The sequence below is a fragment of the Sinocyclocheilus grahami genome, unplaced genomic scaffold (assembly GCF_001515645.1).
Source record: "Sinocyclocheilus grahami isolate Dianchi unplaced genomic scaffold, SAMN03320097.WGS_v1.1 scaffold900.1, whole genome shotgun sequence".
Lineage (NCBI taxonomy): Eukaryota > Metazoa > Chordata > Actinopteri > Cypriniformes > Cyprinidae > Sinocyclocheilus > Sinocyclocheilus grahami.
The window spans coordinates 403,758-427,670 of NW_015506079.1; the positions used below are offsets into that span (position 1 = coordinate 403,758).

General features: G+C 37.5%; 1 protein-coding gene across 1 annotated transcript in view; it reads right to left on the reverse strand.

The window, feature by feature from the left end:
* Positions 1-23,913, reverse strand: part of LOC107563976 (uncharacterized) — a 121,970-nt gene that overhangs the window by 94,104 nt on the left and 3,953 nt on the right. Inside the window, exons 7-28 of the mRNA XM_016248939.1 lie at positions 21,714-21,818; positions 21,300-21,404; positions 16,517-16,601; positions 15,595-15,790; positions 13,644-15,486; positions 13,341-13,505; positions 11,304-11,474; positions 10,489-10,665; positions 10,191-10,352; positions 9,829-10,002; positions 8,988-9,158; positions 8,686-8,856; positions 8,375-8,548; positions 7,929-8,102; positions 7,596-7,769; positions 7,278-7,448; positions 7,005-7,175; positions 6,680-6,856; positions 6,303-6,470; positions 5,906-6,079; positions 5,467-5,637; positions 4,706-4,879 (exon numbers count right to left, since the gene is read on the reverse strand). Coding sequence (XP_016104425.1) covers positions 4,706-4,879; positions 5,467-5,637; positions 5,906-6,079; positions 6,303-6,470; positions 6,680-6,856; positions 7,005-7,175; positions 7,278-7,448; positions 7,596-7,769; positions 7,929-8,102; positions 8,375-8,548; positions 8,686-8,856; positions 8,988-9,158; positions 9,829-10,002; positions 10,191-10,352; positions 10,489-10,665; positions 11,304-11,474; positions 13,341-13,505; positions 13,644-15,486; positions 15,595-15,790; positions 16,517-16,601; positions 21,300-21,404; positions 21,714-21,818 — 5,253 coding nt within the window. The remainder of the gene's footprint in view (positions 1-4,705; positions 4,880-5,466; positions 5,638-5,905; positions 6,080-6,302; positions 6,471-6,679; positions 6,857-7,004; positions 7,176-7,277; positions 7,449-7,595; positions 7,770-7,928; positions 8,103-8,374; positions 8,549-8,685; positions 8,857-8,987; positions 9,159-9,828; positions 10,003-10,190; positions 10,353-10,488; positions 10,666-11,303; positions 11,475-13,340; positions 13,506-13,643; positions 15,487-15,594; positions 15,791-16,516; positions 16,602-21,299; positions 21,405-21,713; positions 21,819-23,913) is intronic.

A 23,913-nucleotide genomic window follows, 5' to 3' on the forward strand; every position in this document is an offset into this window, starting at 1 on the left:
GAAGTGGAAAAAGAAAGACAAACCAGATTCAGCCTGACTAGCAGCTGGACGAGAAGGCAGCGACCACTTGACCCAACAAACCACAGAGAACAGCACTTCCTCACCTCACTCTCAGAGAACCGTAACCTCCATAACTTCAGACGGACAAGAAATCCTACCTGAACAACCCGTAAAACAGTCAGAAACTGACCCAACACCTGATGTGTCAGATCACAGCAGCGTCCAACAAACACCTGCTGACGAAACCACTCAAGTTCCCGAAAGTGCTGTCTTGTTCGTCTGCTACTTCTCCGAAGAACACTAGATCAGTCCTGACATCCTACCTGTCTCATCCCAAACTCCAGTCCCTCAACTACTGGGCGACCTCATTGAGAAAGGTATAGCACGAAAGTTTTACCTCTCCATCATCATCGAACGCCACATCAAAGTCGAAGCCCTTTTGGACACGGGAGCCGACATCACTCTAATGTCAACTGAACTCCTTGAAGAAGTCCAAGAGAGAACAAACGGACCCCTCAAATTCCAAAGGTGCGAGCTGAACCTTCAAGCATATTCCCACACGGCCTACAACTAAAATATATGGCCCCAATTCACCTAACTGTGGGACAGATGGACCTTGTTCACCCAATATAAGTCTCACCACTCAACACGTATCCACTCCTCATTGGAAAATACCTGCTTAATCGCTTTGAACCCTTCCTTTCCTCTGCTCACTGCAGGCTGCTCGCCTGACTCAGACTCAGGCCCCCCTCGAATCATGACTGCCATAAATGTCCACGACACATCAGTGTCTGAAGCAGCACTAGCCCTGTGGGCAGAGAACTCCGCTATCAGACTGAAGCTTTTCAGAGCATTGAAGCAAAGACAGCAGAGCCTCCCACACGTCTCAAGACACAACCGCTTCCCTCTCAGTCCCTGGTCGATAACCATGGCTACCTCCAAGATCATCTGCGCTGTGGACATACGATGGAACAACAGACACCTGAGTCACTACTTCCTCGTTGTCCCCAACCTACCTCATGACATCTACATTGGAGCAGACATCATGGTCCGGCTCAATGCCTGTGTGGACATCGTGAACGACGTCATATGGGCTCCCCTGTTGCACCAACTGACCACTGCAGTCAACCTCAAGAACCTTCGATCTGGTCAAACAATGCCAGACGCATGTGCCATGATCAGTGAGCAAGAAGCTACAATACCTGCCTACAGCAAGAGTGTCAGCGTCCGCCTCAACATGCGACCTGGCCAAACTCTCAACAGTAAGCTAGGCTTCTTCCAACCTTCCAGGACCTGCCTAAGACTAGGACTGACCTTAGAAGCCACACCTCTCATTGAAATGTCATCTCGTGTTGTGTATGTGTTGTTCAACAACTGTATGGCCAAAGACATCAACATTCCCAAAGCCAGTCACCTGGGATGGCTCATCAACCAGGCGTTCCTAGACTTTGAGCTAATGGTACCTGTCATAGGCCCCATACCATACCATAACTAATGTCAGACGAATACGATGACACCGTAACATTCACAAGACCCCATGAAATCATTGCCATCACTTCTATTCTGCCAGTGTCCAGAGAAAGTGTCCGCGACAGAATCACCTGCACAGGTGACCCTCAAGGCCCAGAGCCCCTCAAATGACTCAACAATTGAGGAACCCTACGCCGGGTTCAATGCATTCGCAAAGGACTCCCTGGATTGTGGCCTGACCAACATCCACACGGTGCGCATCCCCACAAGCCCAAATGCGCCACCCACATTTGTAGGACAGTACAAGATTCCAATAGCGTCAAATGAAATCAGTGCAAGAAATCATAGACTCCATGCTGGAAAAAGGGGTCATCCGCCCCTGTAACAGCACGTACTCTGCCCCGATATGGCTAGTTATAAAGCCCAACGGCAAATGGCGACCCACCATTGACTATCGCAAATTAAACCAGCAAGTACCCTTATCGCGATGGCCTATAACTTAGTTGGACCAGGAGATCCCCAAAATCAAAGGCTCAACGATCCTTTCCACGCTGGACGTCACCTCAGGATTTTGGACAATCCCTGTCCACCCTGATGACCAACACAAGCTGGCATTCACCTTTGGCAATCGACAATACACCTTCACATAGTGCCCCTTTGGCTATGCCAACTCACCAGCAGAATTCAACATCTTCCTGAACAAAGCATGCCCTGATGCCAGAACGAGAGGCAACCTTGTTTACGTGGATGATGTTCTTCTGAAAAGCTCAAATGTGGCAGACCACCTCAAAGAATTCGATCATGTCCTGAACCAGATGGCAATGGCAGGAGCGAAAATCGCCTTCCACAAAGGACAATGGTGTAAAACCAGCGTGGTAACCAACGCACGCATAGCTACCTGGTTAATGACGCTCCAAGGATGGAATGTCGAGGCGAAATATGCCCAAAACCACAAATCATCTCTAGGAAACGGGCTAGCAGCCTGCCAGAACTGTTCAACGGACATGCTGCACACAGCAGCAGAACCCAAAGAACCTTCACAGCCACAACTGACAAACCACAGGTACTTCGAGGAGAATGTGTGTGAAGGGATGCCCACAGCATATGTCGATGGCTGCTCCTACAATCAACAGGGGAACTTGAAAGCTTGTTCCGACTCGAACTACACCCGTCTAAGCTTCACATGCCATCTAGCTGGATGGAAACAGAATGGATTCAAGACAGCTAACAAAAAGCCTGTCAAACATCAGGAACTCTTCCAAGCATGCGATGCCATTGTCACTAAACATGACATGATCGTTTATTGGAAAAAGGTCAGAGGTTACTCACGTCAACCAGGACAAGACAAAGATCTCAATGACCTCACTGATGCCCTGATGTAAAACAAGGTCTCTTTACTAGCTGGAAAACTGGTGCTGAATTGATCTTAAGCAACTAAAGATAAGCCAAGTCTCTGCTTTTGTGATTTTCTTGGTGCGATCTAAGAACAAATAACTTACTAGACTTTTGGGACTTCCTCAGGACTCCGTTAATCCTCATCCTTCGAACTGTATGTGTGTGTGTGTGTGTGCGTGTTTTCATTAGTTTAGTACCATGTTATCTATAGAGTAGCTCAAATAAATTCTTGTGTCATTATAAGAATTATTGTCTTGTGTCGTGTATTTAAAGTTAAACTTTGCCCAGATTTTGCTACCTAGCTTGTAGCTTATAAATTATCACTAGCATGTATTAACCTGTGGCCAGGGATAATACAAATATCCAAATTGTTAAGATATACTGATGTTAACGTCTCGCTGGACGAACAGTTGATAAAGTGTAAACTATCAAATTTGGAATCAGTTCAATCAGGTTGATTTTGAATCTTCAGATTCGATTACCCTCTGAAAAGAGTTAAATTCCTTACAGATTACAAAAATAAGTTTATATGTATGGACAGTCATCAGGACTGCTCAGATATTATCTGTCTGACTGTTACCATTATGTTTGTCACTGAGGAACAGTCAGATCTAACACAAGTATGGAGTGCCACAAAGATCTGTCTTAGGTTCTTTTCTGCTTCCATTATACATGCTGTCCTTTGGAAATATTACAACACAGGATTACATTTCCTGGGTGTTGTCTTTATCTGTAGAGGAGTTTTCTAACTAGTATATTACATATGTTACCATAACTGTTTATGTTAACAAAACATTTGTGACCTGTGCTGGCAAAATGAGTCACAATGAGCAAATTTTCAAAAAAGATTTTCAATTAAAAGACCTTCAAAATGATGTACGAGCTGTTAGAATCAGACAAAAAATGACTGAGCTACACCTGTTTAAAGTCGGTAAGAGTCAGCATTATCGTCCATTTCCGTATCGCAAGAGTCCATTTTGAGAAAAATCGACTTAAAGTTTTATGACGGTTCCAAAGCAAAATAACCTAGGAATGTTGCATCTTTTCCTCCAATTCTTTTCTTAATGATCATTACTATATTAATAATCACAATATTGCTGTTTTTTAATTTTATCTTTGTTGTTATAAATAAGAACAGATGCAAAAATAGAACAAATATAAGAAAGAAACAAGTGTATACTGCATTTTTTTTGTATTTTACATCTAAACAAAAGCATTAACAAAAACAAATGATCAAATGTAAAAATCACTTTAGTGTGTTTATTACAAATAAATTATTAAATGATTATTAAAAATACAAAAGCAGTACAATCAAGTGCGGCGAGTGATTCCGTCTTTTCTTTTATTGTTTGATTAATATTAATGCGACATACGGCCTATTTTATGACTTACTGTAATGCATGAATCTAATATAATGTTACACATCCAGTGTTTTTCCCCAGAAGTTCACTTAAGACATGACATAAATTATGTTTGTCTGAATACTTAAATACTGTAATTCTGTGTATGTGTATATATCGGGATTGCGTGCTGTCGGTGTTGCCTTTATGCAGGAGCTTTGGATGACAGTCTGTGCAAGAACCAAGCGGAGAAAAGGTTCTCCTCTCAGAAAACATACAAATAAAGATCATTTTAGATGTTTAATTACTATTTGGAGCATTGGGATCACTAGAGGAGGGCTTAATGAACAAATTTTTGTGAAAACCTCAAATTCGACCAAAATCGAGATTTTTTTTAGTTAAACTCATTTAGCCAGCACGGGTCACATTTTGCTGAGCTACAGTAAATGTGACCACACCTTAAGAGAGAAGTTATAAAGTATAAAATCACGTTCACTCACTTTATTTTCTTCACTTTGCAATGAGAGTCCACCAAAAGAGCAGATATTTTCTCCCATTCCAGGTCTCCTAGTTTAAGTCTGCTCAGATCCATTTCTTGCATCAGTAATGGATTTTCACCTAGAGCTTCAGTGAGATATTTGCATGCCTCCTCTGCAGCAGAATTTCTCAAAAAGCTACAGAAAGAAGAGAGTTTTAGATTAGATCCTGTATTATTACAGTTGCATACCTTTTACATCTCCCATCCTCTCTATGGATGCAGTGTGGTACTAAAGTGTAGTAAAGTGCAGTGTTGTGTAGTCTGGTTAAAAACTGTTTCACTGAGAAAAGTTGGGTAACACTTTATTTTAAGGTGTCCTTTTTACACGTTACATGTACTTATTATAATAGCAATAAATTATGCATAATTACATGCAAGTAACCCTAACCATATAGTAAGTACATGTAGCTAATTAATATTACTCAGTACTTAAATGTATAATTACATTGTAACAAGGGCACCATAAAATAAAGTGTAACCAAAAGATTTTTGTACAAATCAGGGAATAAGTATGCATAATTTGTTGCTTATGTTTTACTATATTTTTTGTCGTACAAAAATAATAAAAAAGTTGTGATGGATTTGAAATTGTTTGAATTGCAATTCAGTAAACTCTTTCTGTCTTTCCAATGCTGCACCCGCTCATTTGTCTCAATATCATAGTTTAACACTCCTGATTTCATGTCTGTAGCTTATTTTGAAATATTTGAAGGCTTTTATTACCTGATGTTTTTTAATTTAAACCATCCACTCTGCAGGAAATCCATGATCACCTTCACTCCAGATTGTCCAGGATCATTTCCTCTGAGATCCAGCTCTATCAGGTGTGAGTTTGATGCCAGAGCTGAAGTCAAAGTTTTATAACTTTCTTCAGTGATACTGCAGTCTGAAAGTCTGTATATTATAAAAGCAAAAATCTCATATAATATTTGCAAAAATCTCTGTCAATAGAAAAGCTACAAATGCATTAAGATGTTTCAAATGAACATCTAAATATTTTACGAAATAAAGACAGTTGATGCAAGTGGAAAATTTTTTAATTGAATTGAAAATGTTATTTCAGCCGTAATAGCCTTCAGTTAATCTAATTAAATTATTCATTTTCTAATCATTTACTAATGTACATTCACATACATAAATGTACATAAATTAAAGTACACACTTCAGTTTCTCTAATCTGCACTGTGGATTTTGCAACAGACAACATATATTATTGACTCCAGTTTCTCCAAGTTTATTCCCACTCAGATCCAGCTCTTTCAAGTTAGAAGGGTTTGAATTAAATGCTGAAGTCAGAGCAGCACAACCTTCTTCTGTAAAACTGTTATTATTCAGCCTGCAGAGAAAACAGGAAAAAAACACAGGAATTATAAACATCAGTGACATGCTTAATTGCATCTGCTCATATTATTTTTATTTTTAAGTTGCATCTGGTAAATGAATACTGTAGAACAAGTGTTAATTCTAACCAGTTATTGAAAAAACAATAAAAAATTTACTGTTACATTAAGGATGTTTTAATGCAAAGTACAAATATGAAAAGCATGTAAAATACTTACTGAATTATGCTCAGTCTACAATGTTTATCTTTCAGTAGAGCAGCAAGCTGCTTCACATTCTTTAAGTATTTATGTTCACTTAGATTCAGTTCTCTCAGGAGTAATGGATTTTTACCCACAATTCCAGTCACATACTGACAGGCTTCATCTGCAGCAGGACCCAAAAACCTGCAGAAGGAAGTTGAAGCAAGATTCAAATGAGTTCTCACCTTTTATGGTATAATGTAAAAAATAGAAAGTACTTCTTAAAACCCCATGTTTTTATCTTGAAATAATTATTAACTCTGATGCAACAAACAGACTGTTTTAATGAAATAATATTTCTGTAAATTATTCAACTGCATGCCATTTATTTTTATTATTTCATCACATCTCACCTCAACAGTGTCTTTAGTTGACTGTTTGGATCCTGTAGTAGATCACTGAGCTGCTTCACTCCTGATTGTCCAGGATCATTTCCTCTGAGATCCAGCTCTATCAGGTGTGAAGGGTTTGATCTCAGAGCTGAAGCTAGAGCTATATAACCTTCTTCACTGATACTGCAGTCTGAAAGGCTAGAACAGGAATGAAAATGTAACATTCAGATGATTAACAATATTGTACCCAAACAATATTAATCCCTAAAAAGTAAACAAAAACTGATTACTCTAAATTAAGGTAAAAAAGGTCCAGAGATCTTAAAAATGTTAGGCATCAGCTCACCTGAGTTTCTCCAGTTTACAGTTCTCTTTCAGTCCATCAGAGAGCAGCTTCACTCCTGAATCTTCCAGATTATTATTGCTCAGGTCAAGATCCTTCAGACTGCTGGAGTCTGAACTGAGAACTGAAGCAAGAGCTGAACAGCTTTCCTCTGTTAGATCACATTTACTGAGCCTGAAATTTAAAATAATAAACATCAGTAACAAAGACACAGGATGGCACATCAACACGTCATTACTGCTATGTTGACTGAACATGATGGTGAAATGTACTCACTTCAGCATCTTCAGCTCACACACAGGATTCTTCAGTCCCTCACAGATCTCTTTGACTCCTGAGTCCAGCAGACGGCTGTTGTTCAGGTTCATCTCTTTCAGGATGGTTTTGGAGGAGAGAACAGTAGCTAGAACTGAACAGCTTTTCTCTGTCAGCTCACAATTATTCAGCCTAAACACAAAAACGGCATTATTTATTATTCTGATCATATTCAACTCTAATCAGATCAACAGGTCTTTATATCTGCTCACATATGTGGCGGACCTTTTTTATAATGAATAATCTGAATTTATAATGTACAAAATCATGTTCACTCACTTGATTTTCTGCACTTTGCTATGAGAGTCCATCAAAAGAGCAGAGAGCTTCTTCCCATCCAGGTCTCCTAATTTATCTTCACTCAGATCCAGTTCTTTCAGTAATAATGGACTTGTACCCAGAGCTTTAGTGAGATACTCACACGCTTCTTCTGCAGCAGGACTTTTCAAAAACCTACAGAAAGCAGATGATAATTTTAAATGAACAAATCTTGTTAATGTAATGCCTTTTGCTGCTCCCATTTTCTTTCTTAAAGGCAGTGTTGCAGCATAATGGCAGAATGTTTATCCTCTGCTGCATGCACTTTAGTAAATATTTGAAGATTTTAATTACCTAACAATCTGTAATTTATAGTGTCTATCCAGCAGTAAATCATTGAGCTGCTTCACTCCTGATTGTCCAGGATCATTTCCTGTGAGATCCAGCTCTATCAGGTGTGAAGGGTTTGATCTCAGAGCTGATGCCAGAGCTTTATATCCTTCTTCAGTGATACTGCAGTCTGAGAGTCTATGATACAAAAAAGTATTTTATTCTTGGTTGGGACAGAGACTTCCAAACTACTTGGAAGAACATTAACTATACATTCAGATACAGTATTTAGAACAAAACTGTACAAGTGACACAAGTAGTCAGTCCAAATAGAGAAATTGAAGAAGAATTGAAAAAAAAAAGTGAAAATCGTAAAACTGAATTGTAAGCCTCCATAGCAGTTTTTTCCAGATAATCTAATTAAATACACATGCATATTAATATGCAGACATATACATAAAAATACATACTTCAGTTTCTCCAATCTGCATTGTGTATTTTTCAACAAAGGAGAGATCTTTTTAATTCCTGAGTTTCCTAGTTTATTTCCACTCAGATCCAGCTCTATCAGGTTTGAAGGATTTGAATTAAACGCTGAAGTCAGAGCTGCACAATCTTCTGCTGTAATACTGTTATTATTCAGCCTACAGAGAGAAAAAAAAGACAGGGAACATTCAGCCTGAACCCACAACAACAATAACAAACAGATAAATCAATATCACGCTTCACCTAGTCTTAGCCCTCAAATACTTAAAGAATTAAACTATTAAAACATACTCACATCAGTGTGTTGAGTTTACAGTGTTTATCCTGCAGTAGAGCAGAGATCTGATTCACTCGTGTGTCTCCTAGTTCATGTAAACTCAGATTCAGCTCTCTCAGGAGTAACGGGTTTTTACCCACAATTCCAGTCACAAACTGACAGGCTTCATCTGCAGCAGGACTCAAAAACCTGCAGAAGAGAAGATGAAGCAAGTTTAATCAATTCACTACTAAACTTGGTGTAATAAAAAATAGCATCTGATCTGTGTTACTTATAATTTCTCTAAATAATGATATAAATAAGCATGCATCTTATCTGACCTCAGTTTTAGTTTACAATCTGGTTCTTTTAGAAGATCAAGGAGCTGCTTCACTCCTGATTGTCCAGGATCATTTCCTATGAGATCCAGCTCTATCAGGTGTGAAGGGTTTGATCTCAGAGCTGAAGCCAGAGCTAGATAACCTTCTTCAGTGATACTGCAGTCTGAAAGTCTAGAGGAAGACAAAAACAAGCAAATATATGAACTACTCGTTGAGTAATATCAGTTTAATTATCTGGATTATACCATTATGATCTATAATGCTCAGCATTCTCAAAAACAAATGTCAATATTTGTACATGTTTCTACACAAATAATTTAGATAAGCACATTTTTTACTACTGTAAGTGACACTGATAGATATCTATTCTGTCACAGAAAATCTAACCAACAATGAAATTATCACATTTACCCACAGCTGGAGACTGGTGGGTGTTAATTTCAGACGCTTTTAGCTGGTCTGGGGCTTCAATTTTACATTGAATCATGCTTAAATTAACTAAATTCAAACCTGAGTATCTTCAGTGTGCATTGTGAATTTCCCAGTAGTTTGGAGATTTCTGTTACTCCAGAGTCTCCTAGTGGAGTCTCACTCAGATCCAGCTCTTTCAGATTTGAGGGATTTGAATTAAACGCTGTAGCCAAAGTAGCACAACCTTCTTTTGTAATACAGATACAATTAGACCTGTAGAAGAGAGAACACAGTAAAAAAATAAATAAAATCTAAGCTATGCATACAACTTTTATTCACTGAGATTTTGAGATTTTAGATTTTCATAAATCCTTTCATAAATCCGTTTTGCAGTACTGTGCATTTGTTCTTCATATTGAGATTTACTTACTTAAGCTTTTCCAGTTTACACCGTTTGTTCTCAAACAGAGTCGAGAAGATCTTCATTCCCGTGTCTCTGAGTTTAGTTCCAGTTAAATCCAGCTTTTTCAAATTTGAAGGGTTTGAATTTAAAGCTTTAGCCAGAACACAACAATCTTCGTCTGTGATATAGCTATTATTCAGACTGCATAAAGAGAAAACTAATTTCAGTTTTAGACCCTACTTTTACTAATACATGTATTATACATGGCAATTGATGGTGGTAATATTATAAAAGCACCATATGGTAATTCAGTCATCAAATAAATAAAAAAACACTCAGCAGCAGGTTCAATACTAACTAAAATGTGTCAGCATAGTGGTAAAACTTACACCAGTATGTTCAGTTTACAGTGTTTATCCTGCAGTAGAGGAGCGAGCCGCTTCAAGTCTAGTTTATGTTCACTCAGATTCAGTTCTCTCAGAAGTAATGGGTTTTCATCCACAATTCCAGCCACATACTGACATGCTTCATATGCAGCAGGACCCAAAAACCTGCAGATGAGAAGGTGAAGCAAATTAAATTTGATTGAAAAAAACTTGGTGTAACAAGCAGAATGTGTTCTAAATAATATTTCTGTAATTTATTCATTTGCATTTCATATATTTTTATTATTTCATCATGTCTCACCTCAACAGTGTCTTTAGTTGGCAGTTCGGATCATGTCGTAAATCAATGAGCTGCTTCACTCCTGATTGTCCAGGATCATTTCCTGTGAGATCCAGCTCTATCAGGTGTGAAGGGTTTGATCTCAGAGCTGAAGCCAGAGCTTTATAACCTTCTTCAGTGATACTGCAGTCTGAAAGTCTAAATCAGGAATGAAAATAGTCCATTATGCTAATTAATCCATTATTCTAGAAATGTACTGAACAATAAATGCTAATTCTTCTTAGTTCCTTGTACAAACAAATTGAAAAATTATTTTCAAGCCAAAGATCTTTAATTCTTTCCTCGCCATTGTTGGAATTTTCCATCATTTATGAGACAACTCTTCCCTGCTATTGACAGAATGTTTTGACTTTCTATGTTTTCACTGTTATACGGTAGGATGCACTATTAAACATCTTCTCAAAGAGTATTGAACATCTGTATCAAAACATGACGAAGAAGCAGAAACAAGCGATAGAATATGTAAGCAGACGCAAATGTAAAATAACGTGATCATTAAACATTGTTCATTAAAGTCGTACTATTTGACAAAAACATGATTTTGTTCAAACTGTTTGCTTTTTGATTTGAAGTGATAAAAACAGAATGCATCATGCAGCATTATTTGGTTAAAAAGCTGAACCTCTGTTGTGTGATAGTCACACAACAAAATATTCTAATGGCCATGAAAATTTTGTGAAAATAATAATTTTATTAAATGTTGGCGATGACTGGCAACTTTTTTAAAAAGTGCTGGCAGGGAAAGAGTAAATATGAAGAAAAAAACATCCGCTCACCTGAGTTTCTCCAGTTTACGGTTCTCTTTCAGTCCATCAGAGAGCAGCTTCACTCCTGAATCCTGTAGATTATTATTACTCAGGTCAAGATCCTTCAGACTGCTGGAGTCTGAATGGAGAACTGAAGCAAGAGCTGAACAGCTTTTCACTGTTAGATCACACTTACTGAGCCTGAAAATAAACAGCTTGTCAGTGTATTCACATTCTAAAATTTGCTGTAGTGGTAGTGCAGCTGTAATGTTTAATGAGTAGTGACAAGTGCTAGGGCAAAATGCTAATGCTATAATTTACAGTAACTATATTGGTGCCACTAATTTCCCAATCCACTTGTCTTTAATGCTCTCATGTCACATGTGTCTTGTCTCTCACATGTCTTATGATCGGCTAACATATAGCTAGTTGGGTCAGGTAATGTTTTCTGGTTCTACTTCCTTGTTTCTTTTAATATGAGCCTTGCCACAAAACGTGTTTTTTGCACAATAAAGAAAAGGCAAAGAGCAGGTAAATTTTCATGGGGTGATCAACACCACCATGATTACATTATAATTTATCATTAAACATCCTTATCGGTCAAACAAAATATGTAAATTAAAGGGGACCTATTATGCAAAAATAACTTTTATAAGGTGTTTGAACACAGTTGTGTGACCGCAGTGTAGTGTTAATTTTGACAGCAAATTTTGATTTAGTTTTAGTCATAGTCTTTTGACGAAAATGCCATTGATTACAACCCGCACTGAAGCAGTCGGAAGCCATGCTGCGCAAGCCTGTAGAGCGAGCAACAGTGAGTTTTCTGAGAAGGGTATAACTGCAGCCTGGAGATCTCCAAATGGGAGAGGGAAATCCAAAACGAGGTGGGAGCTCCAAAATAGGGCGTGGCTTCCTCCCATTGACAGATGACACGCATGCACAATTTTTTATCCTAATCCACTTCAGCGTAAACTCCACCCCACAGCTGATTCTAAAGATTTTATTGGTTGCGCTATTCACAGTGTTGATTTACACGATTTCACAAAAAAATGCTAATCCCTAAACCTACCCCACACCTGACCCTAACCTTAACCAGTGAAATTGACTGCACGGCGGGATTGGCGCTGAATAGCGTGGTAAAAAAATGTTGCAGTTCAGGAGATAAACAGTTAATAAGATTATGCGATATGAGATTGCCGAGCCGGGCTGTTCCATAACTCCCCAACCAGACCTCACCAGACAATGGGACATTTTTAGTTGCACCCAGCGTCACTACCCCCTCCTACCCTATGAATCTCGTGCCTGGGACGCCCCCATTGCTTAAAACAATGCAACATTTCCCCTGCACCGCACTGGGCAGCTTGCGGCAGAGCTCGTGGATGATTCCCGTTTAAATCATTAAGCAGAGGTTCAAACTCCGGTCCAAACAACACTGGTCACGAGCTTTGAGCTCTGCTCTCATGGAGAATATTTATTTATATAGCATATTTTATTTCAGGACAACTAGAAACAATGTTTCATTTGTAAAGTTTTATTGTGAAATGCAAGTCAATAACAATTGGCTGAAACCAGAGTGAATGGTGAAAGTCTTTGCACAAAGAGACCCTGCCCCATTTTGGAGGTTCTGCCCACTTTTGGAGTTCACGCCCCATTTTGGAGATCTCCGGTCTGCAGTTATACCTACTTGCGTTTTCCCACGGTTAGATCAGGACGGTACAATGCAAATGTACTGTATGTAACTCCCACATAAGACATCAGACCTCCTGACTAAGTCTGACTGGATATCTTCCCAAATCGTCCTTCCCTAACATTTCCGTCTCGTTTTTATTCGCTGACGAAAATGAGAGTATATTTTCACTTTAGTTTTTTACATTAAAAACTGTTTTTTACTTAGTTATTGTCTCGTTTTGATGAAAATTATGACGAAAATAATTCATCAATGAAATTAACACTGGCGCAGTGTGTGAAAACAACCAGCCTATAATGGTAAAAATCCACCCACCCATTTTTTTATAATCCTAATAAATCATGAACAGCCTTAGAGATTTGTCTGTTGTCACAACTTACTTCAGTATCTCCAATTTACACGTCTCCAGTCCAATGCAGAGCTGCGTCACTCCTGAATCCAGTAGATTGTTATTGCTCATATTCAGCTCTATCAGATTGTTATCTGATCCGAGAGCTTTAGCCACATTTGAACAGCTCTCATCTGTTAAGTCACAATCATTTAGCCTAGAAGAAAAAAAAAAAACAGAACACAAAGAATTCTGAGTACTGAGTAAAAATATCATATCACCCAATTTAAATTAATGAGTAAGAACTATAGAGATATCTTTTTTCAGATGCAAAAACATGACTTATATTACTTACAGAGCTCTTTTGGAGATTTTCAAAACTTCCAATAGCCTAAAGAGACACTCGTCTGATTTCTTGAACTTCTGAAGGTCAAACTCCTCCATCTCTTCCTCTGATGTCAACAAAACGAAGGCCACAGCAGACCACTGGGCAGGAGAAAGATCACCAGATGAAAGACTTCCTTCTCTAAGTTGAGTCTGAATCTCGTTCACCAGAGTTTGGTCGTTCAGTTCATTCAGACAGTAGAACAGATTGATGGATCTCTCTGGAGACATCTTCTTATCTTCTAATTTCTGCTTGATGTACTGAACTATTTCCTTGTAGTTTTCGTCATTGCCATCTTGCTGTGTTAACAGACCTCGTAACAGTGGACGATTGGTCTGGAGTGACAGACCGAGAAGGAAGCGAAGGAAAAGGTCCAGGTGTCCAGTTTCACTCTCGAGTGCCTTGTCCACTGCAGTCTTGAGCAAATCAATCATGGTTTCATTTTTGTTTTCCTGTTCTGTAGACTCATGATGATCAAACACACTTTTCTTGTTGAGGTCTAGAAACAGATGTGCATAAAGGGCTGCAATAAACTCTTGAATGCTCAAGTGAACAAAGCAGAAAGTGGTACCAAGAATGATCCCTTTTTCCTCCTTAAACATCTGGGTACACATGCTTGAATACACTGATGCTTGGGAGGCATCAATACCACAGGATTCCAGATCTGTGTCATAAAAGAGCAGATTGTTTCTTTGCAGCTGATGAAATGCCAGTCTCCCCAGTGAAAGGATGGCATCTTTATCCCAGGAAACATCTGGTGTGTATTCTCCATCATATTTTCGTCTGCTCTGCAGGATCTGAAAGCGGAGAAAGTGTGTGTACATTTGTGTCAGAGTCTTGGGAATGTCTTCAGTATTTGATTCCTGCAGTATTTTGGAGGCGTCATCAGCCTGACTGTTTTTCAGAACATTATTTCTTTTCTCCTCTAAAATGCTCTGGAGAACAGTGGCTGAAATCCAGCAGAAGACCGGGATGTAGCACATGATAAAAAGACTCTTTGATTGTTTAACATAATCAATGATTTCGTCGGCCAGATCCGCATCTGTGAATCTTTTTCTGAAGTACTCCTCCTTTTGTGCATCATTGAATCCTTGTACTTCTGTCACGCGGTTAATACATTCGGGAGGAATTTTAATGGCAGCTGCTGGTCTGGTGGTGATCCAGATGAGAGCAGAAGGAAGGAGATTTCCCTTGATGAGGTTTGTGAGGAGAACATCCAGAGATACTTGTGATGATACATCACGGCAAGTCTCATTCCCCTCAAAGTTCAGAGGAAGACGGCATTCGTCCAAACCATCAAGGATGAACAGTAATTTAAATTTATCATTTCTTGCAAGGTTCAGTCCTTTTATCTCTGGGAAAAACTTACGTATAAGACTTGTCAAGCTTTGTGTTTCTTTCTCCTTTAAGTTCATTTCTCGAAATGCAAGAGGAAATATGAAAGTAACATCCTCATTTTCTTTACTGTCAGCCCAATCCACAATAAACTTTTGCACAGAGACTGATTTTCCGATGCCAGCAACTCCTTTTGTCAGCACAGTTCTAATCTCGTTTTCTTGGTCAGGTGCTTCAAATAAATTTTTGCATTCAACTGGAATCTCTTGTGATTCATGTCGCCTGTCAGCAGCCTGAACTTGTCCTGCTTCATTTTGGATATTGACTTGTTTACTAACACTCAGAGTCATATAGAGATCTGTGTAGATGTTCTTCAGAAGCTTGGAGCCCCCTTGCTTTGCAATTCCTTCAGATACAGATTGGTGCTTCTTCTTCAGGTTTGATTTTAGTGGTCGCTGATGAATGAGGACCAGCTCATCTAACACACAAACAAGAACAAAAATACAGAAAGATATGCATCAAGATATGCACCATTTTATATTTCATAAGTGACAATGACAAATTGTTATGCCTAAGAACCTCTTACCTTGTAGAGTATCTGCAGCCTCAACTTGTTCCATATCTCTCAGGAAGAAGAGTGTCATATCAAGAGCTGCTTCTTTGATATCACGCATTTTCTCTGTAAAGTCCTGCACAAAGTACTGTGTATTTTCTCTATTTAATATTTTCTTAAACTTTTCCAGCTCATTCTTCAGAAATACAATAATTTTTTTCTCAAGATCCTGAAAACAAATCAAGAAAAAATAAGTCCATGTGTGTTTTAGCAAGGCGGTCTATGTTGCAAGTTGGTGAATGAAGATACTTGCCAGGTTATGTGTCACTACTCTGCTTTATTAATTTATCCAGTGTAAAACCCGGACACTGCCACATAAATGTGGCTTTTTGTTAATGACTGTCCTACTACAGGTTTTAACACAGAGTAACAGCTCACTACCAGTTACAAAAGACACTGTAACAGTCTGTCACAGGCAATTCTAGTTGAATTTTTCATCAATTAATTTCTTAAATTATCCTTTGACTATGTTCTTGCTCGCCATCTAGTGGCGCAAGTTTTTTTTTTTGGTCCGATGCCAAACTTACTTGCCGACCCCTGGTATAGCAAGGTAAAGTGGTGATGAATACAAACACACAAACAGAGATACCAAGAACCTTGTATGGATCAAATCCAATAATAAACATGATTTTTGGTATCTCGGTTAATGTGCTTTTGTATTCACTGCCATTCATTTGTCACACAGCTGAAACATCTCTACTATTTTATTTTTGAGTTGAGATTTTAAAAAATGAGGGATTGTTAGAACATCAGTTAACAAGAGAAAAAAATCTATTTATATTAAGTTAAGTTTTAAAAAGTATTTAAATAAAAATTAAATACAATTTGTTCAATAACCTATTAGTATGTTAATTAATTAATTAATTAATTATAGCATTTATGAACTTTTACTTGCCTTGAAGATCCAGAGGAGATTTTCTCTGAAATTCTTGCGGTTGCTGTAATTCTTGTAGTTTGATTCTGATTTCTCAAACTGAACCCTGGTAGCAAAATAAAGGTGGATTAAAAAAAAAAAAAAAAACATACTATTGGCTCAGTTACCCAAGAGGGTCTGGCTGCAGCCTTGCAGTTGCACTCTCAGACTTGCACTCTCAGACATTTGCGCTTCTGCTAGCGACGTCACTTGCAGTCTTTATTTTGTTCTATTTTTTTATTATTTTTTGTTTGAATCTCTCAACATTTTACAACAGTAGTCAGGTGGTGAAGACAAGAAAAAAGAAACTAAATTACGAAGTCACTTGCAATCGCCACTTGCACTCTCCGATACCTGTGACGTCACCTGCAATCCACACAAATCATGCTTGTTGCCAATGGAGACAAGACATTGTGGTGGTGATTAAACGACTAAAACTAAATTAGTACTATAATGTACAGGGTCCTGCAAGAAAAAGACAAGACCCACAAATCCGTGACCAGAACAGCAGAATATAAACGCAATGCACAAAGTCTCTGGTTTCGCTGGTACCTGTGATCAGTGACAATAAAGGGCTCATTCATTAAGCGGTTTCCTCTTGTAGAAAAACATAAACACTGTGCACTATCCTCTTGGTTGTAATAACAGACTTTAATACAGTTGCCAGTGGTGGAGGTAATGAATTACAACTACTCACGTTACTGTAATTAAGTATTTTTTTCGGGTACTTGTACTTTGAGTATATTTTTAAAGCTGTACTTTTACTTGTACTGAAGTACAAATTAAGCAAAATAATCTACTTCTTTACTTTTAAATCATAGTTCGTTACGGAGTACGCACACAATTTGAATTCATATTCAAACCTTTGACGGCACTTCAGTAGCCAATTAAGTTTACTCAAAGTTTGGAGAAGCAAACTACATGGTAGTGTTATCATAAATATCTATATTTTGATACCGATACTGAAATATCTGACACGGTTCCATTACTCATTTTCCACAGTTTCTCTCTTTCCTCTCCAACAGTGAGTTTGACACGCATCCGCCTCCTGACAAATACAGAGTCTGAATGTCCGCGCGGGATTACAGGTATTCCGCATAATTTTAATCATTCTCACGCAAATGTGGCGAGCGCTTTATTGTAACATGAGAACAGTCATGTAATCGCAGAAGCGAGCTCTTAAATAGGTCTAACTTGAAATGAACTCCCTGTCCTTTCACTCCGATATTGCTTGTGCGCAGATTGTGTGCAATCGCGATCTCTCCGTGCTTTTAAAGTAGAAATTATTTCTCTTTGCTCTCTTTGCTCCTTCAGAATATATCCACGCCTGACCGATGAAAATCCTACTAGAAATGTTATTGACTGTAAGTGAAATGCACCAGAAATTCTTTCAACAATCAGAGATGGGACTTTAATTTCTTTACAATGTAAGTTTACGCTAGAAATGTTTTGGAATGGGATATTTGTCTGATTTGTACATGTAAATAGCCTAGTCTGCCTAACTGCATCACTACATTATACAGTCATTACCGGTCAAAGTCATCTGATGTTCTATTTATCTAAATAAATAGGCCTAACATATGGCTCTTAAATCACTGCTTATAAAAATTCAGCGTTGTCAAATTTTGAATACCTCAAACTGAATTGAGGTCATTTGTTTTATATTATTACTGACTGTGTACTTGTCTTTTTTTTTTTTTTTTTAAATTCAATTCAGTTTGAAATCAAACTTGAAATCAAGCTTCCTTGTGCTGTAAGCTTTTGCAACAAAGTTACCCTATTTTAAAGACACAAATACACAGAATGAGCAAATGTTTAAGATTGAGATTTTTGTAATGGTAATATATCAATATTTATATGTATGTAAATAAAAGCCTATATTAAAATCTGTTCATTATATAAAGCGAATGTGTCTTTTTAGAAGACTTGGATTAAACCAATTTCAAAGCTTGAAATAATGATTGCCTTGAAAAAATGGATGGATACATTTTTTTTTAAAATATTATAATATCTATATGGCAGTATACAGTATGTGGTAGTTTTGCAAATGGTATTGAAAATAATTAGTCATCATGAAATCAAAAATGACCCTACTTACTTTTTTAGTGCACATTACTAGTCTTGTGGTAAACAATTAAACCGTGCAAGTCAATACACTGGGAAAAAAAATTGTCTGCCGTCGCTTCCACTCTGGAATGGTGTTCTGGCTCTGATGACGTCAGTTTGACAGCTTCGGGACAATCCTCTTGTTAAGTATGACGTAAAGACTGCTGTTTCCGGGTCCATGCCTCTATTTATTTCACTTGAGAATACTATCTCAACAGACATTTATGAGCACTAGTTAATTAATATTACATATTTAAGCTAAGCATTTAAAAATTTGCTGTGCACACTACAGTCTCCAATACAATACATGAGTGTGTATATGCACAGTTTGTTGTTTTTTGGGGCATCTGGCAGAGTGTTAGGACCCAGAAGCGGTGAAGCATGATATCAGACGTAACAAGCAGATATTCTTAACCACTATCCAACCGTGAATCTGCTCTGAGCAAGAGGTGGAGTGGAGGTGCACCCAGGGTGCGAACTACGGGGGAGCTAGAGGGAACTCGGCTCCCCTTAATAAGACATGGGCTCCCCTGAAAACGTGATTTGTGAAATTTTGGGGGTCTGAAAAGTCTTTGTAAGTCATTGTAAGCCCTCTTTTGAAGCATGCGCAAGCGCACGAACCCCCCGTTATAAAAAAAAAATAAGTGGGCTCCCCCAAAGTCCACGGTATAGTTCAAACACTGGGTGCACCACAATAAAACCCCGCCCTTTATTGAATATATTCCATTTCACTTGGAAATACATCACAACATTGAAGTCAGTTGCATCTTCCGGTTCACGGGTACTTTGATATTGATATTTTTCAAGGTATTGAAGTTAGAAATTCCTGTATCATGACCACTAATTCACGTACTTTGTCAATAAGATATAAGTGGGTTTTGTTCAAAGTAGCTATTATCCACATAGATCTTTGATATGAATATTTTTTGGTAATTCATTAAATATCGCCGGGTAAAAAGTAACTAGTAACTAGTACTCTGAGTAGTTTTTGAGAGGAGTACTTTGTACTTTTACTTAAGTACTGTTTTGACACCAGTACTTTTACTTGTAATTGAGTATTATTTCAGCACTGTAACAGTACTTGTACTTAAGTACAAATTTTCAGTACTCTTTCCACCACTGACAGTTGCATATGAATTCCTCATGAACCTGATTACTCAAATGTATGATCTTATTTAAAGGTGCTGAATTTAATATATTTTCATTTTTATATGGATCACTGCACATGATCAATTTGCTTCAAAAAGCACATTACATGTCAAAACTATGTTACTTTTTTTGGCTTATTATTTTAAGGAAAAAAGCAATTTTGGCAAAGTAGATCCATTTATTATGTAATTTATTGTAATAAATTTGAAAAAATACACTGTGGTATATTGTGTTCCCACCTGTTGAGAAGAAAAGTTGCCAGTTCCACATCATCCTTCAATCCCTTCTGTGCTTTTAGAGCTTCCCACCGTGTAATTTCTGCACCAATATTTACTGTGGACTTGTGTCCTTTGTTACTAAACCACACACAAAAAGAAGAAAATCACAAAAAATAACAGGTTCACAGCCGTCAATATTATATGGTCAAACCACTGCCAAACCAGCTGCTTACTGCTACCTACACTTTATTAGCACAGAAAAGTGGTTGATGGGAAATACAGTTTTATTATTTAAAAAAAAAAAAAACAGAACACAAGAAATACCTTTTGAAAGGTGATGGTGTTTTCTCATTGACGTTTGGTCCATCTCCCTTTGAATGGTCAGTCTTCATAGATACAAAGCTGGATACATGCGAGTCAGATCTTTCACTAATGAGAAAAAAAAATAACACAGTAGGTACTTCAGTCATATTTAAAGAGGTCTTGTGTTGCAAACTAACTGTTCTGTATTTCCATGGTGAATGTATGAGCCCTAGTGGCTACCTGTGTAACTAAACGAATATGTTAATTAAAGATTAAACAGTTTGCAATACATTTATGTTCTGTGATTCATTTTTGTATTTAGTCGAGTTCTATTACATACACCACAGTGAGGAAATAACATCACTATAATGCAAAAGATATGAAATACCTTTTCTTATTTGTTTTGATGATATTGTGGTACAATGACAAATATTTCAGCAAATCTTACAGAATTAAATTGTGCATGTCAATATAATTCTCTACAGTATGTTATGCATGATGATAGATTTGGCTTAATTTAGTAATAAATAAACAATGGATCACTGTAAGATGGTTGGAGGCAAAGATGAAATACCTCTTGTTACATGGTGTTTTTTCACTGAAGTTTGGTCCATCACCTTTTGAATGGTCACTCTTCATAGACACAGAACTGGACACATGTGAACCTGATCTTACACTAATGACACAAAGAACAGAGAGAAACAACACTAATACATACACTATTCAGTCTAATGTTGCAAATGGTAATTAAACAAATGGAAGGACATATTCATGTTTGGTTGCAAGATCTATTTTCCATGGTGAATTTATATCTCTTTGTGGTTGCCTGTGTAACTGTATTACTGTAATAAAGCTCCAGATTGTGTTCAATAAAGAGTAAAGCAGACATTGTGTTCTGTGATTTATTCTTGTATTTAGTCAAGGTCCAGTACATATACCACAGTGAAGAGATTAGTTAACATCACTGTAATGTAAAACACAAGAAATACCTTTTTGAAGATGATGTTTTTTTCTCGCTAAAGTTCGGTCCGTCACCTTTTGAATGGTCACTCTTCACAGACACAGAGCTGGACACATGTGAACCTGATCTTACACTAATGACACAAAGAACAGAGAGAAAAAACACTAATACATACACTATTCAGTCTAATGTTGCAAATGGTAATTAAACAAATGGAAGGACATATTCATGTTTGGATGCAAGATATATTTTCCATGGTGAATTAATGTCTCTTTGTGGTTGCCTGTGTAACTGTATTACTGTAATAAAGCTCCAGATTGAGTTCAATAAAGAGTAAAGCAGACATTGTGTTCTCTGATTTATTCTTGTAGTCAAGGTCCAGTACATACACCACAGTGAAGAGATTAGTTAACATCACTGTAATGTAAAACACAAGAAATACCTTTTTGATGATGATGTTTTTTTCTCGCTAAAGTTCGGTCCGTCACCTTTTGAATGGTCACTCTTCACAGACACAGAGCTGGACACATGTGAACCTGATCTTACACTAAAGACACAAAGAACAGAGAGAAAAAAAACACTATTACATGAGATTATTCAGTCTAATGTTGCAAATGGTAATGGTAAAATGGTTCATCTTCGGGAACTCAAATTAAGATTTTTTTTATGAATTCTGAGAGCTCTCTGACCCTCCATAGACAGCAATGTAACTACCATGATCAAGGTCCAGAAACGTAGCAAGGAGATCGGTAAAATAATCCTTGTGACATCAGGGGTTCAACCATCATTTTATGAAGCTACGAGAATACTTTTTGTATGCAAAAAGAAAAAAAACGACTTTATTCAGCAATTCTTCTCCACGTCACCCTATAGCGCCATTTTGGAGAGTATCCACTGAATGTAAACGTGTATGCTGTTCTGTGTCAGCTGCGTCACACGGATACGTTGTTTTCGTTCAAATCAAAGCACAAACAACGTAGAAAACGCATACACTGTTTAGGTTCAGTGGATACTCTCCAAAATGGCGCAACGGAGGAGATGAATTGTTGAAAAAAAAAAATTTTTTCTTTTGCACACAAAAAGTTTTCTGGTAGCTTCATAAAATTATGGTTAAACCCCTGATGTCACATGGATTATTTTACCGATCTCCTTGCTATGTTTCTGGACATTGATCGTGTACAGGGGCGGACTTAGCCATTAGGCAAAGGTAGGCGACCGCCTTGGGCCCCCAAAAGCCAAGGGCCCCCTAAAATGCTTTTCATATAGGATATGCGCATTAAGCGCTGACACGCGAACGGTTGCTGTTTACGGTGTTTATTACCACGACAACCGTCCGAGTCAGTGGCGCCTGCAGGTGTATGGCTGTACGCACTGTGAGTACCATGAGCGCTCAGACTGATCTGAGATTTGCCCCGCAAACATTTCGCCTAAACCCATGCCGTTAAATATGAATTTATCAGTCTTTTGCATGCCAAAGTCAATTTCTTCATAGAAATATTACGCCAAATAGAAGCAGAAAATCGTGCTATACGCACTTTCATGAGATCGGGTTAGCCTACAACAGTTCATTTGTTGGCTATTTCTCAAATGGGAATACAACGAATTCATGACAAAGTTTACATTCAAGCTACCCATAAAATTTATAGTGAAAAGTACTTTAAAAGCGTCTGAAATGCAATAAAGTCATTTTAAAGCTGTTTTTTAAAGCATTTGCTGCATGGATAAAAAATATAAATGATTAACATATCATACAAAATTGCGTTGCAGTAAATCCTTTAAATTTTAAGGTATTCAGAACAGAGCAACATAAAAATCAGAAAAAGCAGCTATACAATTACAGGACAAAGTTTTACATATATGCCATTATAATTAGTGTTTTATTTTTTAACTGTACGGAATTATAAAATAAAACGCAAATTATAATCGGGCCTTCCATCAATTATAGTGATGAAAAAATGACTCGCCATCTCCTAATTGGATGTGCCATAGAAAGAAATCAGAATCAGAATCAGAATCAGAATGAGTTTTTATTGCCAGGTATGTTTACACATACGAGGAATTTGTTTTCATGACAGAAGCTCCACAGTGTAACAGAATGACAGTGACAGAACAAAAAACACAGATAATAGAGACACTAGAAAGCATTTGTTTTCTTTATTTTATAAAAGCACAACGTTTTGTTGATATTGTGAGTGCACACAAATAAAACTAGACCCTTTACAGTTTAGAATGATGTATTACTCTTACCTTTATGAGCAAAAATGACTGCGTATTTTAAGATGTTTCCACTGTTAGAAAAAAGCAAGTGATGGCGCTGGCACCTCCGTGTCCTGCAGAGTGCGCTTCAGCTCTCCGCACAAACTATTGGATATGCGTCTAACAGCGCACATTTATCTAGGTTAAACATTTTTGTGATGTACCTGAACTGTTTTATATATAGATTTTATTTTAGGCAAGTCCTGATGATTTGAGAAGGCTAAATTGATCAAACATAGGCTATAGGTTATGAGAAATTCACTGTTTGCCGCTGGCCTTTACTTAAAAAACAAAAAAACTTACATTTAACGAACAAAAAATACTCCAAATGTTTTTCTAAATTTACTTGATAAAAAAAACGAAACGAAATATAATCACTTTTCCAT